Source organism: Callorhinus ursinus, unplaced genomic scaffold (genome assembly GCF_003265705.2).
Source record: "Callorhinus ursinus isolate GAN/ISIS: 27379988/994484 unplaced genomic scaffold, GSC_fseal_2.0 scaffold3, whole genome shotgun sequence".
Lineage (NCBI taxonomy): Eukaryota > Metazoa > Chordata > Mammalia > Carnivora > Otariidae > Callorhinus > Callorhinus ursinus.
In genome coordinates, this window is record NW_027397065.1 from 34,004,031 (window position 1) to 34,022,569 (window position 18,539).

Here is an 18,539-nt window from a genome sequence, read left to right on the forward strand (position 1 = left end):
AGAAAGAAAGAAAGAAAGAAAGAAAGAAAGAAAGAAAGAAAGAAAGAGAGAGAAAGAAGGGATCATGAAAGGGGAGAAACAGACATTGAAAAACTGCTTTGATGTAAAACCAAATTAACACAAGGTCTTACTATGGACCAGTGTGCAAACCAAGCTCTAAAGGTGTAGCTCACATTACTCGAGGCCATCCTGAAGGCACCTGGCATTGAGAGAGCAGATTGGGATGGGAAAAGCAAATCTTTGTGAGCAGAAGCACCCAAGGCAGCTGGGTAGCCCAGAGCAGCAGCAGGGTCCCTTACAGGCAGCGTTTTGCCGTCCTCCACACACACACACATGATCACTTCCACATTCCTCTGTGTGGTCTTGTTGTACTTGTCAAAGTCGCCTTGTAAGAGAGTGATGTAGATGTCGTTCCTTACATCCCCTGCAGGCAGAGGGAGGGAGAGACAAGAGTTGGCATCTTCACTGCAGGAGAGACACTTACTAGAAGGCACAGGGGTGGGGGTGGGAGGGTGAGTGCCCTGCCTTGACGTCTACTAATGAAATTAAAATCAGACATGTTTCAAAGAAGCATTGTTTCCTCATCAGGGAGGCTGGAGAAAGAGGTAACAAGGGGGTGGAGGAATGCTAGGACATCAGTTGCAAAAAGGTAGGTAGGATGGTCAAAATTGGTTCTGTTCTTCTCTCCATTAAAATTATTGAATTTCCATCCTCTAGTGACACCTTCTGGGAAGGCAAAGGAAAGCTCCTTGGCAACAGATCTTTTACTGTGCTGAAGCAGATAGGGTGACTTTTCAAGTGTCCAAGGAACATGGGGTCAGGAAGGAGGTTCGGAGTGTCTTCAGGAATGGGGGGAGGGCAATAAGAATTGAAAACCCCCCAGGGGAATGCACAAGGAATTGATGCCTCAGGTACAGCACAGGCCCCCAGTTGGACCACCATACACCGTGGAAAGGAGTAAATCAGCGAGAGCAGTGGTGGACACAAGTCTAAGACAGGTTTAGATAAAAAGAGAAGTTCTAAAACAGTGCTATCATATAATCTTCTTTGTTTTTCTTTTACTATATACACGTTTGGACAATTTTAATAGCAGTTACTTCTGGACACAAACATTTGAGAGAGCTTTTAACATTTCACTTTTTACCTTTTCATGCTATTTGAACATTTTACAACAGGCATGGAGTCCTCTGGTAATAAAAAAAATTGTTTAAAAATTTAAGAGAATGACAATATTCTCCCCAAAAGAATAGAATTATTCTATGTGTAGTGAAGTAGAAAGGATGTCCATGATAAATTATTAAGTGATAAACCAAGTTGCAGAATACTATATAAAGCATATAAAGTAATGGTATATAAAGCATATGAAGTGTGATCCCACCTGTGAGGGGTAAAAAGTGCATGTGTATATATTTATGTGCTTGTGTTTATTACGTGACTGTATGGAAGATTTTTGGATATACAGAAATCATTTTCAGTGGTTACCTTCAGGGAGAGAAATAAAGAAAAAGCATTTGAAAAGGAAGGAGTTGACTTTGTAAAAAGAAAATGGTTGTGACAAGCCAGACCACCCCCACCCCAGGGGAAGGCCAGACCTGGCATGATGATCTCTGGGAAGCCCAGCTTCCTGGCCACCACAGTGGTCCTGTCCACCAGGTGTGGGTAGTCCTTGCGGATCTGAATGATGTCACCCACAAGCATCTTCATGGTCACCCAGAGGCCTGGAAGGGAATGCTCACCGTGAAGAGCCAACTTCAAGGTGTGCTCAGTCTTACCCCTCCCACCATCTCTCCCTTTGGGCTCTTTCTGGAGTAGACTGCTGGAAGCAGAGAGAAACAATTACAGATGCAATGACCCAACACAGGAGGAGGAGGAAGGAAGGTGGAAAGCAAAGGGGCTCTGGGGCCAGACATCCGTGGGTTTGAATCCCACTCCTTACTTCCAGCAGCATCAGCTTCTGTCAAATTCATCCACCCAGGCTTTGTGAAGTGTAGTGGATACCACCTATCTCATAGCACTGTGGGAAGAATTAAATCTAATAAGGAGGTCTATGAAGGTGTCTGACACATAGGAAATGTGGTTTGGGCACTAGGACATGCCTCCCAGATTCAGGAGATGTGGTATCCATTTCCATAGATCACATGCTCCCATTTCTCACAATGGTCTGTCTGGAAGGAAGGTTATGTTTCCCAGGGTTTATGATTTTGATCTGTTTTCCAGAGAATCAAAAGCTCCCAAACCAGAGCCCAGCTCACTCGGCACATCATGGCACTGTACCTTGCCCTCCACTGTCTCCCTTGGAGGCTGTGACTTTGCCCAGCAGGCTGTGAAGGAAGTCGTTCTCAGCTGTCACTCTGGGAAGGAAAAGAAAGCACAAAATGCTGGCATGGTGCTCTCATGGGGTCCCCATCTTGAGGTTCTATGTGCTCCACAAAGTTGCCCAGGCCCCCTATATGCCTTAGGTGAAAAGTAAGCCTGCCCATGCCAGCTCAGACAACATATATGCCATCAAGAATCAGATTTCTCTTTTTCACAAAGCAACATGGCTCTGAGATATGGAAATATCATTCCTACAAGTAGAGGCCATTTTTTTTTTTTTTAATCTAGAAGACTCTTAGAAAGTAAGGATTCCTAAGCCCTCAAAAGGAACATCTGTTCGCCAAGATGGCAAAGACTAGCTGTTCCTGCTCGGTCCTAAGCACATACCTTAACGGGAGTCACTGATTTCATGACCAGTAACAAAATTCCATTCTCTTTGGACATCTTTGGTGTAACAAAGTAAGGACAACATTCTCAAACTGGGGCTCCCTCCTTTTTAGAGCAGGAAAAGGACATTTACCCTCCTCACTACCCTCCTCTAAGATCACAAATATTTCTATCCATGAGAACCAGGTGACAATTCCCTGTTACATGTTCCTGATAAGCTGTTGCTTGACAGAGTTGTAGTTCCCGTATTACTTGTAATTAATTAATCTTTTGTTGATTATCTGCTTAATCTCCCATCTAAACATAAGCTCCATGAAGACAGGGCCATGTCTGCCTTGTTGAGCACTTCATGCCCCGTGGCGCAGTGCCCAACCCTCTGCCAGCTTTCAATCAAACTCTGTTGAATAAATAACATCGATAAGTGAATGGGTGAAAGCTGGTTGGTTTCAGGAGCCTTGGCACTGAGATCATCCTTCTCTTCCTGCCCTCCTCTTGGGAGGCCCCATGAGGCTACCATCAACTCAGAGAATCAGTTCGCTTTGCTTCTGAGCAGCCCTCAATGAGAAAGGGTTTGGGTTCAGAGAAGGGGAAGAAATGGGAAATCTCTCACGGGTGAAAAGGAATGAAGTGCTGCTTTTCTTCATCACTCTCTGCTTTCCCCTTGATGATGTCTGTTATGTCCATAACTAAAAAGAAGAAGGAAAGAAAAAATCTATTAAAGGCTTATGCCCCCCCCTTACCCCCAGGAGACCATGTCAATAGGATGAGACTGTAGGACAAGAGGCTGGGTCAGGAAGTTTAAAGAGGCAAGCAAGCCAGCGTCAAGCAATACACAGACCGCAAGGGTTCATAAGGTGCAGCACCTGACAAACACTTCTGGAAAAACAGGCTGGGAGGTCAGCAAACCACAGAAACATCCAAGAGACTGGTTTAGCAGAGGCCAAGAAGAGAGGGTCAGAACAATGGCTACGAAATTAAACAAGTAGGTTTGGATTTGACATATATGTATGGGACGCCCACCGTGCCTACAGAACCCAAGCACAGTGACTCCCTATAGGACCTGAGAATCTGAGGACCACGTCCCCCTGCCCAGAGTGTTTAGGGGGATGAGCATGTGGCCTATGCTTATGCTCCTGGGGCTTCTACTAAAACTCACGGGAAAGGGGTGCTTTCTTTCCCCTGGATTACTAAACTGGTAGGATTCAAGCTTGGAACAGCCCACATTTTGCCAACTGACTGGACAGTCAACTTCAGAATAAGCCAGCAAGAGGACAGAGTGAAACATAAATTTGAGTTCCTGGATCCAGCTATGCCTGAAGCAATCTATGCCTGAACTTTTCAGTTATACCAGATTGTTGTCACCTGAAACCAAAAGAGAGAGCAGACTAGAGCTGGGGACAAAGGCACACTTTGAGGAAAGGTTGAAGGACCCTTACTGCCCTAACAGGGACATTGTGATGTCAGGAGTATCCCTTATATAGAATCAGCATTTCAGAGCAGGGCACAGATCAATCAGGTCGAAGTCTCTCATTTTGCAGATAGTGAAACTAAGGCCCTAGGAAAAGTGCTTGCCCAAGGTCACCTAGTTAGCTAGCTAGCAACAATGCCTGATTAAAAAAACGAGTTAGCTCTTTATAAGCTAACTTCTCCGCCCCAACTCTTTGCAAGCAGTGCCAGGGGGCTAGTTGGAGAGCCAGCTGGTGTGTGAATACAGATCAGGGTATCTTGAAAGGAAGAACATGAAACAGTGGGTTTTGATATGATATAGAGGAATCATAAATGGTACACGACTAAAAATGCATATTTTAATAAAAAGAGTTAAAACTGGCATATCAAATTGCTGTTTCCACAGGTCTTAAAAGGGTCTTTTAAGAAAAAAAGGTACTTTAACTTAAAATGGACTAACTAAAAGGAACTATATTAGGTAAATAATAATGCCAGCTATAGTTAACAAAAACCATAAAAGTGGGACAAGAATGATAAAGTCTTAGAAACCCCAAGAGAGAGAACTAAGGCGGAGAAACATGCGGAGGTGAGGTTGCTCGGAAGCAACATCATTTGGTCACACCAACTCTCCCAATGTCCGCTTCCATCTGGAATTTAGATGTGTGGCCAGTGACTCATACTGTGTAACTGCATTTCCTGTCCCGGTTATTTTTTTAAAAATGATTTGCTCCTCATAATTAGATCCCACTCATACTGTTCTTCCTTCTTCACGACACTGGGGAGCAAAGGCACCAACTGCTCAGACGGCACCATGCTCCCAGTGCTCTGCTGCAGACACGAGGAATCCATTATTCACTGCCTTCATCATAAATCTGGACTTAGTCACCAATTATTGTGATTTAGTCACCAGAAATGTAGGTATTAGGAGCTGTCTGGTATAAATTGGGGGGTTGGGGGCAAGGAGGAGAGGAAAAGAAATAATCTTTAAAATTCAGCCATATAAAATATGCACTTCGATAAAAGTTTATGGTGTGTAGTGTGTCATTACCTGCCACCCCAAAGGGCCGCCTCAGTCCCTGCGTGCACTTCTTTGTATTTGTATCCTTGAGATCCATCTTCCCCACTCGGACTATTTGACAAATCAAGTAAATTTTATCCCTGTTGAGGTCTTTGTTTCCAAGATCCTGTAGGGCAGGAAATGAATAGTTACACACCATGTGTCTAAAGAAGTAGAAAAGGAAGCCCACTAATAGTAAATTGTGGGGAGATGTACTTAGCACTTAGTATACACAGACCAATCATAGAATTAGTCCTGGGAAAGGTAGAAAACAGGACGATCATACCCATTTCATAGATTAAAAAAGGTGAGTTTTAGAAAGGAAACTGAGTGACAGGTCTCTGGTGTTCAATCCCAATTCTTCAATTTTCAAATTTCAAACTAATAAGGAAAGAAGGATAGAAGTACAGTATCAGCTATACGGGTGGCATTTCCTATATGCCAGCTGATGGATCCAAAACAGCATTTGCCACAGATGACTTCATCCGTCTCATCACTGCTCAGCACCACTGAGGGAGGAAGCAAAAGGAAGAGGGTACAACCCCAACAGTTACCATTTACTGAGCACCTGATGTATGTATATCCTTCAGGAATGGGTTGTTGTGGCACCAAACAATCCCAGCATCTCAGAGCTTATAAGACAACAGAAGTTTACTTCTAGCTCAGGCTACCTGCTCAATGCAGATGGCTGGGACCCCCACTCATCCACCTACCCTGTGCTCCTAGCTGACCGATGATCCATCTCATCACAACACATGCTTCTACTGTCCCCACAGCAGGGGAAGGGAAGGTGGCAAATTACCTACTGGCCCTTAAAGCTTCCACCCAGAAGAGACACATCACCTTGGCTTGCATTTCAATGACCAAAGCAAGGCAGGTGGCCGCAGTTAACTTCAAGGGGGACAGCGGAGTGCACTCCAGTGTGTGCCTTAAAGAAGACCGCTGACATGGTGAACTCTGCTAATGTGTCATGCACTGTGCTAAGTTTCTCATAAGCCATTGTCTTGTTTGATCCTTAACAACACTCTGAAGCAGATAGTATTATTGCAGCCCCATTTTATACATGGGAACACTGAAACACAAAGAAGACAAGGGGCTCCCCTGGGGTCATGACCTTAGTCCTTGGAGACACTGTCCAGTCATAAGACCAAAGTCTATTAAACCTAACCACCACAACATATCTCTCTCACCATCAGAAAGATACAGAGGAGGGAAAACTACCTGGACCACCTCAGTATCTGACTGTCCTGCTCATATCTAAAAACTTCAATGTTCTTGGGACCGCCTTCCAGCTGGGCTAAGAAGAAAGAACATCAAAGCATGTTGTTGGCATCAGAGTGGAGAATCCTGGTCCTGACCTTACTCGAGAATAGTTGCTTTTCCTCAAATGAATCCTCATATAGGCATATGCACTGGGAATAACCTCTCAGCTCACATAAGAGCTAGGGCCCAGGCAAAGCAGCCAGCCCCACCCTCTCATTGTGGCTGGTGGGGAAAGAAGAGTGCAGGGGGTTGCAGAGTTTCTGGAAAAAAAACATGGCCCCAGTGTGGTCCACACCTTTCTGCTTGGGGCCTGCGATGGTTACATTTTATGCTTCAACTTGGCTAGGTTATGATGCTTAGTTGTTTGGCCAAACACTAGTCTAGATGTTGCTATGAAGGTATTTTGTAGGTCAGATTAACATCTATAATTAGCTGACTTTAAGTCAAGGAGATTACCTTCCATAATGTAGATATGCTTCATCCAATCAGTTGAAGGCCTTGAGGCTTTATTCACTGTTGTACCTCCAGCACCCAAACCTGAGGTTTCCCAGTGAAGGAGGTATTCTGCCTCAGGACAGCAGTATAGAAACCCTGCCTGAGTCTCAGGCCTGCTGCCCAGCCATACAGATTTTAAATTTGCCAGCCCCGACAACCATGGGAGCCAAATCCTTAGAATAAATCTATCTATATATCTTACTGGTCCAGGTTCTCTGGAGAACTACTAACTGATACAAGGGCTGCCCCTTCACCAGCTGGGGAAATGGACATCTGCTTCCCTACTCTCCAAAGTCTCCCGGCTGGGTAGGGGGAAAGGGAAGGCAGGGGAGAAGGGGGCTTTCTGACTAAGGAAGCTCAGCCACTCATTTGTATTTTAAACATTTGTACTGTATTTTAAACATTTGTATTTTCTGCCCTGCCCTGTAGGCACTTGAATTTGAGATCTCAATTACTTCGCAAGCAGATGGTTGGACAGCCTTTTCTCTGGCCTGCCTCACTACTTCCTCCCACCCACCCTGAAATCCCCTACAAACTTAACTTTAGAAGCCATGTTCATTATTTCACTTCTCTCCCCACAATGACGTTACCATCTCCTTATTTCCTACCCTATTAGTGCTAATCTTCCCCAGCTGACGTGAAAGGTCCCACACATGATGTATTTCCTAGCCAACTGATTCCCCACTCTTCTCTGCAGGTAAGTACTCTATTTTTGTCGCAAGGATTCCTTTATTGCTCCACAAACACATGATGCTCACTTTAAACTCGCTCTTTCTTCCTAAGCCCGCTGTCCACACCTCTGCCTCAGATACTTGCCTCTTATGCCTCGATATATCAAAATCCTTCCCATCCTTAAGAGTTCAAGTCTTGCTTCCTTTAAAATGACCTCTGTCCTTAATTCTTTCTCTTATCTCCTTAGGAATTTCCATATTTTTTAAAATATCTAGTTGGTATCTTTCAGAGGCATCCTAGAACCACAAAGGCCCTGCCACCTGAAAAGATCCTTCTAGATGTTATGGGCTGAATTACATCCCCTCAGAATTCATATATTGAAGTCCTAACCCACAGCACCTCAAAATGTATTTGGATATAGGGCCTTTCAAGAGGTGATTAAGCTAAAATGAGGTTAGTCAATGACTGGTGTCCTTAGAAGCAGAGGAGATTAGGACACAGACACACACAGAGAGAAGACCGTGTGAGGACACAGGGAGAAGTGGTCATCTGCAAGCCAAGGGGAGAGGTCTCACAAGAAACCAACCCTGCGAACACCTTGATCTTGGACTTCCAGACTCCAGAACTATGAGAAAATAAATTTCTGTTCCTTAAGTTACCCAGACTGTGGCACTTTGTAACGGCAGCCCTGGCAACTAACACACTAGCTAAGCCTACGAGGTTCTTAATTAAGGCCCTCTTCCACCCCTCTTCTCTGAAGAGATTTCATTTGATCAAAGGAAGACACCAGATCTTTAAGAGCTGCCTCATCAGAGACTCTTGGCACTAGAGAATCTTAGCATGTTATAAAATACTTGAGCACAAGTTATTCTCTGGAGAGTATATAAATGTGCAATCCTCACCCAGAACTGTGTTCCAATCTGTGGTGTTTCTCAATCATTTTTACTTTGGCCTGATTAAACTCACATATTAGGGAAGCTGAGGCAGGACAAGAAAACTTAAAACACGTGTCACCTGATTTAGTAATTCATTAGCACTCCTTTTACTGTTCAATCTTGTTTCCTGTGTATTAGCAATAACCCCCAAACTGGGCAAATTCTTTGGGAAACTGGTAGTATACTCTGCTTTCCTCTTACAGAGCCAAGGAAGGTGAATGCTTATAAAGCATTCAGGGGAAGTTCACCACCGGCCCAACCCATGTGCCAGCTCCTATGGCTCTGCCCTCAAAGAGGAATCCAGAAAGAGCTAACATCCAGAGACAAGAGAAATAAGGCCAGAAAGGCACATGCCTGCCAAGTCTCATCTTGTCTCTAACTTAAACATCACCTCAATGCCCAAATGAAAGTAAAGCCCAGTCAAACACCATCATATCACCCTGTTTTAATTATCTGCATTGCATGGATTGCCCTTTAACATTTTCTTGTTTATTTATTCATTTACTTATTTTCTGAATTCCCCCATCACATCTTGAAAACAAGAGCCTATCAGCTTATTCAATGCTGTGTCCGCCATACCTAACACAGAGCTTACCCATAGTATTCATTGGATAGCTCTTGAATCAATAAAAGAAGCTAGAGCACCATGACCTTCCTTGTCTCAAAATGAAGACTCCCATCATTTCAAGATGGAGAAGTATCATCCCATTGAACCAGTCAACCAAGGTTCCCAAGTTCATTTGCTGTGGGAAGGAGAGGTGGTGGCACAGACAGAATTCCATGCAGGCAGAATCACATTCTCATTGATATTGAGAGACACAAATTTACTGATGCCCTTTCCTGCATGTTTACATCATGAATTGGTTCTCTGCAAAATCAACCATTGATTGATTCCCTGTCCTTGTCCCTCTCATGAAACATCTGTCTCCTGGTTTAATCACGAAGCCCCATGAAACTTTCCTATTTATCAAGAAAATAAATAGGCTCCTCCTTCTAACTAATAATAGATAAACAGGACTGAGACACATTTATATATGCCAGGAAAACTTTGTCTAAGCAATTAGGACTATGATTTTATTCCATGCCTCTGGCCCATTTTTCAGGAAATAACAAACAAAATAAATCAGCTGCACTCCAATCTAATTGTGACATAACATAAGACATTGCATTTAATGGGCTGTAACTGGAAAATTATTGTAAAGCAACGTAGGTTAATCTAGCATGTCGGTCACTCCTAGATCAAACTCATGGGTTTGGCCAATGCCCAAATCCCTCCCTGGCTCCTCCTCTGGAATTTCCCTTCCTAACACAGGAGGCAACAGAGTGAACAATCTCATAAATGCTCCTTTTCCCCAAAGGAGCTTGCAGAGAACCAATATCTTTAGGTATCTTAAGATCACACTCTTAACACACCCTCATAGAAATAGGACAAGAGAAAGGTCTTTGCTGGAAATAATAACCTGATCTTTTTCTTTCCACTGTTTGTCTTTTCCAGAACTAAAAAGCCAGGCTCACTTTTGGAAATAAATCGTCCAACTAACAACTGATTTCAATATTTCTACATAGGTTTTGCCCAGCAAATACTGGTATATAGAAGAATGATCTCAGGGATCTGTTAAGATCTTTAGTCATCTGTGATTTGATTATGTTCAGAATATCCAATTAACAATGCAGTCAATGTTCTTAGAAGGTCTTTTCTTTTTTCTGATACATCTTACAGAGGTTTTCAGGAAGTCTGAGCCAAAGAAAGAACTCAGGTTAACCATGAATTAACTGATAAATCAGAATAGCTGCTGTACCCAGTTCATGTAGACATTATTGCTGGAAGGGATCTATGCTTGTTTACACAGCACTCTGCATGTGTTCTTGGTGTGCACGTGAGTGAGAAAGAAAGAAGGAGGGAGATAGAGAGGGGAAGATCCATCTTCCTAATTGCTTCCAAAGGGCACACAATACCCCCCCAAACCCCGTCTGCCCTGAATCTCTCCAGAAAGCCCAGAACACAGATCTGTACCCAGGTCATGCTCCCTCTTAACCAAGTGATTAGTGTCATTTCCAAGATCATACCCTTGTGAGTATGGAAGACAGTAACAAGAACACAGTGCACACCCACCGTGAAGACCACTTTCAGGTTGTTGAGCATCTCGATCTCCTTCGGGAAGCCCCTGCTGCCCCATCGCACCAAGTAGTTCTCACTGTGGGAAGAAGAGTGGCAACCCGTTACTACCTGGGGCTCAACAATGCTTTGGTAAAAATACTCACTGAGCCTCTACTCTGTGCTCAACCAGTACTGGCTGCTGGGGAAATGGTAGTGTCAGAGACAGACATTGTCCCTCCTTCTAAGAGATCACAGTTCTGTCTAACAGAGACCAGGGGACAAAGGAATCACTAATATGTGCATTCACAGTCTCTTTCCCTTCCCCATCTGCTGAGCAAATTCTGGCCCAGCTACCTAATATTTTTGAAGAGTAGCAGCATTCTCTGTAGAATCAAGAGTGGGAGAGATTGGGGAAAGGATTTTGGTATGTTTTGCTGGATGTTAAGAATGCATTTGCTCTTCTCATCTCATTCCCTTTCCAAGACTAAATAAAGATATGAATTTTTAAAAAATTACCCATTGGACATGGGGCTGTTTCCTTGAAAGGAACATCACATTGTGATGGTCCATAGATGGCCTTAGCCATTATCTGAGATACACTTAAATAACTATCTAAATGCAGTTGTGACAACTATTTATATTCAATTGTGCTATAAAGACAAAGTTCAGGCTGTTGCAAGAATGCATATCAGAAAAGTCTGGCCTAGTCTGAGTGGTCAGGGAAGTCTTTGCCAGGTATATGACATGTAAATAAAGTCAGTCAGGAAAAGAGAGTGAGAAAGGAAAATGTTTCAGGAAAAGCAAACATACATTCAAAGGCCCTGAGGCAGGCTGGAGCTTGATGCATCTGAAAAAAGATCTGAGGAGAAAGGAATAAGAGAAAACTTAGAGAGGTGTTGTAGGCCATCCAAGGATTTTGACTTGATCCTAAAAGGAATGGATACTCACTGAAGGATTTTATGAGAGGCAGTCACACAGTTCTGACCTATAATCATTTACCAGCTTACATCTTCTAGTAACCATACACCACCATGTGAGGTTCATACTAGTCAGTCCAGCCACACTGGGATAATTGAGAAGTCTAGTGCTTCTTTAACTTAAGAGCAATTTGAGAGTTTGCTGAGTTGAGTCATAACATTTGCCATGCCATATAAGAGCATATATAGTTGGTGTTAAACAAATGCCCATTATCTTGAATTAGGATAAAAATAAAATAAAGCTCAAAAACAAAGTCATCCCAAAAAAGCATAACAAGAATTTATCAAAGTTAAGGGGACTTGCCTTAACAATGTCTTGTTACTCTCTCTACTCACTCCTAGAAGACTAATGAGAGCAGTCTGAGCAAGTTCAAAGGGGAAAGGGAACTGATAACAAAATGAAGACAGTTCTGGATCAACCACTGGTTAAAATTCAATTAAGTTGTACTATGGTGAGAGCTGTGAATTGTGAAAGACTGATGAATCACAAACCTGTACCTCTGAAACAAATAATACATTATATGTTTAAAAAAGAAGAAGAAGATAGTAGGAAGGGAAAAATGAAGGGGGGGAAGTCGGAGGGGGAGATGAACCATGAGAGACTATGGACTCTGAGAAACAAACTGAGGGTTCTAGAGGGGAGGGAGGTGGGGGGATGGGTTAGCCTGGTGATGGGTATTGAAGAGGGCACGTATTGAATGGAGCACTGGGTGTTATACGCAAACAATGAACCATGGAACACTACATTAAAAAAATTAATTAACTAATTTAAAAAATCAGTCAAGTTAAATGTAGCTTTTCTAGGGCACCGGGGTGGCTCAGTTGGTTAATCGACCAACTCTTGATTTCAGCTCAGGTCATGATCTCTGGGTCCTGGGAAAGAGCCCTGCATGGGGCTCCATGCTTACAGGGAGGCTGCTTGAAAATTCTCTCTTCGTCTCCCTCTGCTCCTCCCCCAGCTTGCATGCACACACTGTCTCTCTAAAATAAAAGAAATAAATCTTTTTTTTAAAAAAAGTTAAATGTAGCTTTTCTTCCTTCTTTTTAAAAATTTCTTTTATTTTTTAAAAAGATTTTATTTATTCATTTGAGAGAGAGAGAGAGTGCATGCGTGCTGGAGGAGGCGTAGAGGGGGAGGGAGAGAGACAAGCAGACTTTGTACTAAGTGTAAAACCCAACCTGGGACTTGATCCCCACAACCCCGAGATCATGACCTGAGCTAAAACCAAGAGTTGGACACTTTACTGAGCAAGCCACCTAGGTGCCCCTCTTCTTTTTTTTTAATAAGTTCCAAAAATTTTAGTGGAATTTTCAGCAAACTAAGGAACTGCCAAAGCTCCATAACAAAAAAAAAAAAAAAAAAAAAAAAAAAAAAAAAAAAAAAAAGACAATCATTTCCCACTGGTTATTTCCAGAATGTCATAGTGAAATACTGGGTCTTTCCCAGGACCTTTGATCACATGTAGCATGCCCAATAGAGAACCAGCCTGTTAGGTCTAAACTTAGGCACCAGCAATTTTCTCCTAGGGGAAATGCAATCATAAATAAGAAAATCAACTTAGAGGGCTGAGCTGGTTCTATCCATCTCTGCCCAGGAAGACCTGGATGGTAAATCCAAAGGCCCACCCGGCACCAAGACAGGTGAGACCTACTGCACATGACACTCTCCTCTGTGGAAGGGGAGGACCATCCCAACTCCTCTTCAAGCTTTTTTTTGGAAATTAGCCTTGCCACTGGCCAGATGTCTAAACTGCTTCTTTTTGGTCCTATGGAAATTTACCTTAAATTTCCCAAACCAAATCTCTTCAGGCATCCACTGGAATCAGTCCATGATTCATCCCAACATCGAAAGCTCAGTCTCAGCCAAACGTCCCCAGTCCACATTTGGGCCACATTGAAAATGCCCTCACTTGCCTTTGGCAAGGAATGCCTTGCCTTGCCATTGTATGTCAACCCTGGCTAGGCAGGAGTGGACAAGACTGATTTCTTAGGGGAAGAACAGCTATCTAGAGTGGGAAGTGAGTGTTTCCAAGTTCCCCTGCCCCTCTCTTGTATCATGTCTCTTCTCATCTTTCTTTGTTGTCTACTTCCCCTGCCCCCCTTTTTTTGGTTGTTGCCCCCTTCATCGACCCTTCTCCTCATCTCTCAGTTTCCTGAGGGCTTCCCTGTATTTCTGGCCCTCTCAGAGGCATCACTCAGGCATGCCCCATTGAGCATATCATCTGGTGTGGCACATCAGGGAAGAGAGCTGCCATGTCACTGATCCATTGCCTTTCCACAGAGCTGGTTCAGGTCATCCATCACTTAGATGGGCCAGTAGGCCAGGCACCCCTGTCAACTTGATCATGAAGCATCATGTTTTCCGAGAGGCAGGACCGGTCCTGTGAGTGCTTTCAGGGTCTTTGTCACAGGTACCTTGGGAATAGCTAGCAGGGACCTCAAATATGCGACCACGTGTTGGCTCAAAACCCCACTGGAGGAGACCGGCAGGGTCACCACCTGGAACGATGGTCTGAGCCACAAGCAGAGGCCAGAGGCCCAGTAGTCGGGGCTGGAGATGTACCAAAGTCTTTTCCCTGGAGATTCTCAAAAAGGTGTTCTCGCTTCCTCAAGCTGAGGCACCCAGAAATTCCCTACTTTCTCCATTCTCAAGAGCAATCAGTTAAAGTGGTAATAATAATAGCCACTGCCACTTGAAGCTCTGTGTGTCAAGCCCTGTGCTTCATGTGCTTTTTCTCATTAAAGTCTGAGGAAAAAAATGACCCTGTGAGGTTGGCACTAATATTTTGCAAATGGGCAATCAGGCTTAGAAAGATGAGCTACTTGCCCTAGGTTAAGAAAGAGTAAATGGAGCAGCCAGGATATGAACTCAGGCAGATTTCAGAGCGGACATTCTTAGCCTGCTATCATCCTGGAGGAAACGCAGCTCTCACCATTTACTTCCTTTTTTTTTAAGATTTTATTTATTTATGTGACTGACAGAGAGAGAGCAAGCACAAGCAGGGGGAGTGGCAGGCAGAAGGAGAAGCAGGCTCCCAGCTGAGCAGGGAGCCTGATGGGGGGATAAATCCCAGGACCCTGGGATTATGACCTGAACTGAAGGCAGACGCTTAACTGACTGAGCCATCCAGGCACCCCCACCATTTACTTCTTTATTCCCATTTTATTTTGTTTATTTTGTTTTGCTTTGTTTTTGTTTTGTTTCTATTTTTTACTTAAATTTTTATTTTAATTTCAGTTAATCAACATACAGTGTTATATTAGTTTCAGGTGTACAATATAGTGATTCAACACTTCCATAAATCACCCTGTGCTCAAAATGACAAGTGCATTCCTTCATCCCCAACACCATCGCCTATTTCACCCATTCCCCACCTACCACCTCCTATATAAAGTGGGAATTTTTAGTCTAGCTAACACCACCTGTATGAATCTCATTTTTTCTGGTTGTTCTCCAGTATCAAAAACCTATTTATAAAACCCTACTGTGTAACCATAACCACACTATGGGAAAAATTTGGTGGTAAATAATATTTCTACCTGACTCACATATCCTACATGAAGCTATTTCCGCATTTTCAGGCTCAGTTTCTCTTCCAGGTAGGAATTTCTCCACAAGTAATGATGGGAAAAAAAAGATGCTCTGTGCTCTGCTAATTCCAACCTCTCATATATAGAGAAGTCAGGCAATATTGAACACACCTACCTTATGACCATTTGCTTGTTGGGGTCATAGAGAGACATGAAGAGCTCAGCATCTTCTCCAATTCGGCACACGAAGTTCCTCACAAAGACATAGAGGCTGTGGGTGGGGGATGAGGAGATCCGGGAATACATTCCATAATCTGGCTGGTCTTTGGACTAAGAGTTGGAGGGAAGAAAGGAGAAAGGTGGAGAAAATCAGCCCAGTAACACTTAGGATTCAAACCTGAAGATTTCTTCAGTATATGCAGGTCTACCAGCAAAAGTTGCTGTGATCTGAGCCAAGTCACTTTGACTTTCTTGGCCTTGATTTTCTTATTTTGGGAAATACCACTGTTTGGCCCAGGCTTCCTCATAAATTTAATGTCATAAAAAACACAAACCATACAAAGAAAAAAATGCTTAAATGGACTTCATCAAAAGTAGAAACTTCTGCTTTTTTAAAAATGCATTTAAGAGGGAGGAACAAGATGGCAGAGGAGTAGGAGACCTAATTTGGTCTGGTCCCAGGAATTCAGCTGGATAGGGATCAAATCATTCTGAACACATACGAACTCAACAGGAGATTGAAGAATAGCAGCAACTCTGAACAGAAAAGCGACCACTTTTTGGAAGGTAGGATGTGCAGAGAAGTGAATCTGAGGTGATATTTGGGAAGATTAGACGGCAGGGGAGGGGGGCCTCTGTCAGCTGCTACCACCAAGTACAGAGCAGCAGAGCACAAAATCGGAACTTTTAAAAAGTCTGCTCCACTGAGGGACGTTGCTCCAGTGGCTAAGCAGGGGGGTGGAAACTTCCCTGAGACAGTGTGGTCTCAGGACCCTCGGGGTCACGGAGAGACCGGGGGTGCCTGAGTGCAGCAGAGCTCCCAGGTATCGGAGCGGGGAAGCCGGCTGCAGAGACGGAGCCGAGGCACAGGCTCTCAGCTCAGGGTTGCCATAAACCGTGATCCGCGGCACAGTCGGGCCACTGCTTCTCCAGCAGGGAACCCAACAAGCGGCAGATCTGGGGAGCCTCCCCTTCCTCCCCAGGAGGAGCGGTGAGGGAGCGCACCGCAGGAATCTGCTGGGCTTGGAGACTCCACACAGAGTCGGGTGCCAAAGATAGAAATGCTCGGTCACAGGCCGGGTGAGCACGGAGTGCGGCTGGAGACCGGGGAGACGGGAGTGACTGCTTTTCTCTGGGAGTGAACTGAGGAGTGGGGCCCCGAGTTCTCGGCTCCTCCGGGAGCGGATTGGGAGGCCGCCATTTTCACTCTCATCCTCCATAGCTGTATGGAAAGCTTGCAGGGAACAAAAGCTTCCGGGAGCAAACCCAACCAGATTACTTAGCCCAGACCTGGCAAGGGCAGGGCAATTCCGCCTCCGGCAAAGACATTTGGGAACCACAGCAACAGGCCCCTCCCCCAGAAGATCAGCATGAACAGCCAGCAAGCCAAAACCGAGTTTACTGACCAATGAGAATGGGAGAACTCCAGCGCTAGGGGAATACTGCACATAGAATTCATGGCTTTTTTCCCATGGTTCCTTAGTCTTTCAAAGTTGATTTTTTTAATTTTTTTTTCTTTCTCTATTTCTTTTTCTTTTTCTTTTTTTTCTTTGAATTTTTCTTTTTCCCTTTTACAACCAACATCTTATCAATCCCTTTTTAAAAAAATCTTTTTGATTTTTCATTTTTAGAGTCATATTCTATCCCTTCATAGTAGTTAACCTTATTTTTGGTAGATATATATAAGTTATTCTCTCTTTAAAATTTTGGGATACAGTTTCTCCTAATAGACCAAAACATAACCTAAATCTCTAGTGTATGGCTTTGTTCTATCTCCTGCCTGATCACATTCTCTCCCTATTTTTAAAAATCCTCTTCTTTCTTTTTTCAAGTTTCTTTTTTTTCAACTTAAATCCAACTTCTTTCTTTTTTCAACATCTTATCAATTCCTTTTATAAAATCTTTTATAATTAACATCTTTACAGTCATATTCCATCCCGTCATCGTATTTACCCTTGTTTTTGTACATATATGTTTTTCTTTCTTTAAAATTTTGGGAGGCACTTTCTTATAACAGACCAAAATACACCCAAAATCTAGTGTGTGACACTGATCTATGCCCCAGCCTGATCATATTTGACCATATTCTTTTTTTTAATTTTCTTTTTTCTTTCTTTTCCTTTGTTTTCCCCTGGTTTCAGGTCTCTTCTGATTTGTTTATGTATATTTTTCTGGGGTTGTTGTTACCTGTTAGCATTTTGTTCTCTCATTCATCTATTCTCCTCTGGACAAAATGACAAGATGGAAAAAATCACCTCAAAAAAAAGAACAAGAAGCAGTACCAACTGCCGGGACCAATCAATACAGACATTAGTAAGATGTCAGAGCTAGAGTTCAGAATGATGATTTTAAAGAGACTAGCTGGGCTTGAAAAAGGCATAGAAGATATTAGAGTAACCCTTTCTGGAGAAATAAAAGAACTAAAATCTAACAAAGTCGAAATCAAAAAGGCTATTAATGAGGTGCAATCAAAAATACAGGCTCTAACTGCTAGGATAAATGAGGCAGAAGAGAAAATTAGTGATATAGAAGATCAAATAACGGAAAATAAAGAAGCTGAGAAAAAGAGAAACAACAACTGGATCATGAGGGCAGAATTTGAGAGATAAGTGATACCATAGGATGAAAAAATATGACAATAATTGGGATCCCAGAAAAAGAAAGAGAGAGAGGGGCAGAAGGTGTATTGGAGCAAATTATAGCAGAGAACTTCCTTAATTTGGGGAAGGAAACTGGAATCAACATCCAGGAGGCACAGAGAACAATGGTCAAAATCAATAAAAATAGGTCAACACCCCAATATCTAATAGTAAAACTTAACGAGTCTCAGAAAAAAGAGAAAATCCTGAAAGCAGCTCGAGACAAGAGATCTGTAACCTACGTTGGTAGAAACATTAGAATGGCAACAGACCTATCCACAGAGACCTGGCAGGCCCGAAAGGACTGGCATGATATATTCAGAGCACTAAATGAGAAAAATATGCAGCCAAGAATACTATATCAAGCTAGGTTGTCATTGAAAATAGAAGGAGAGATAAAAAGCTTCCAAGGAAAAAAAAAAAAAAAAACACTAAAGGAATTTGCAAACACAAAAACAGCCCTACAAGAAATATTGAAAGGGGTCCTCTAAGCAAAGAGAGAAC

The 18,539-nt window shown here is 43.1% G+C and overlaps 1 protein-coding gene across 1 annotated transcript in view; it reads right to left on the bottom strand.

The window, feature by feature from the left end:
- The window catches only part of DOCK2 (dedicator of cytokinesis 2), a 414,356-nt gene that overhangs the window by 343,280 nt on the left and 52,537 nt on the right, over nt 1-18,539 (bottom strand). The window contains exons 8-14 of the mRNA XM_025867057.2: nt 15,353-15,507; nt 10,685-10,766; nt 5,198-5,333; nt 3,314-3,389; nt 2,275-2,351; nt 1,593-1,718; nt 300-424 (exon numbers count right to left, since the gene is read on the bottom strand). Of these exons, the coding sequence (XP_025722842.1) occupies nt 300-424; nt 1,593-1,718; nt 2,275-2,351; nt 3,314-3,389; nt 5,198-5,333; nt 10,685-10,766; nt 15,353-15,507 (777 nt within the window). The remainder of the gene's footprint in view (nt 1-299; nt 425-1,592; nt 1,719-2,274; nt 2,352-3,313; nt 3,390-5,197; nt 5,334-10,684; nt 10,767-15,352; nt 15,508-18,539) is intronic.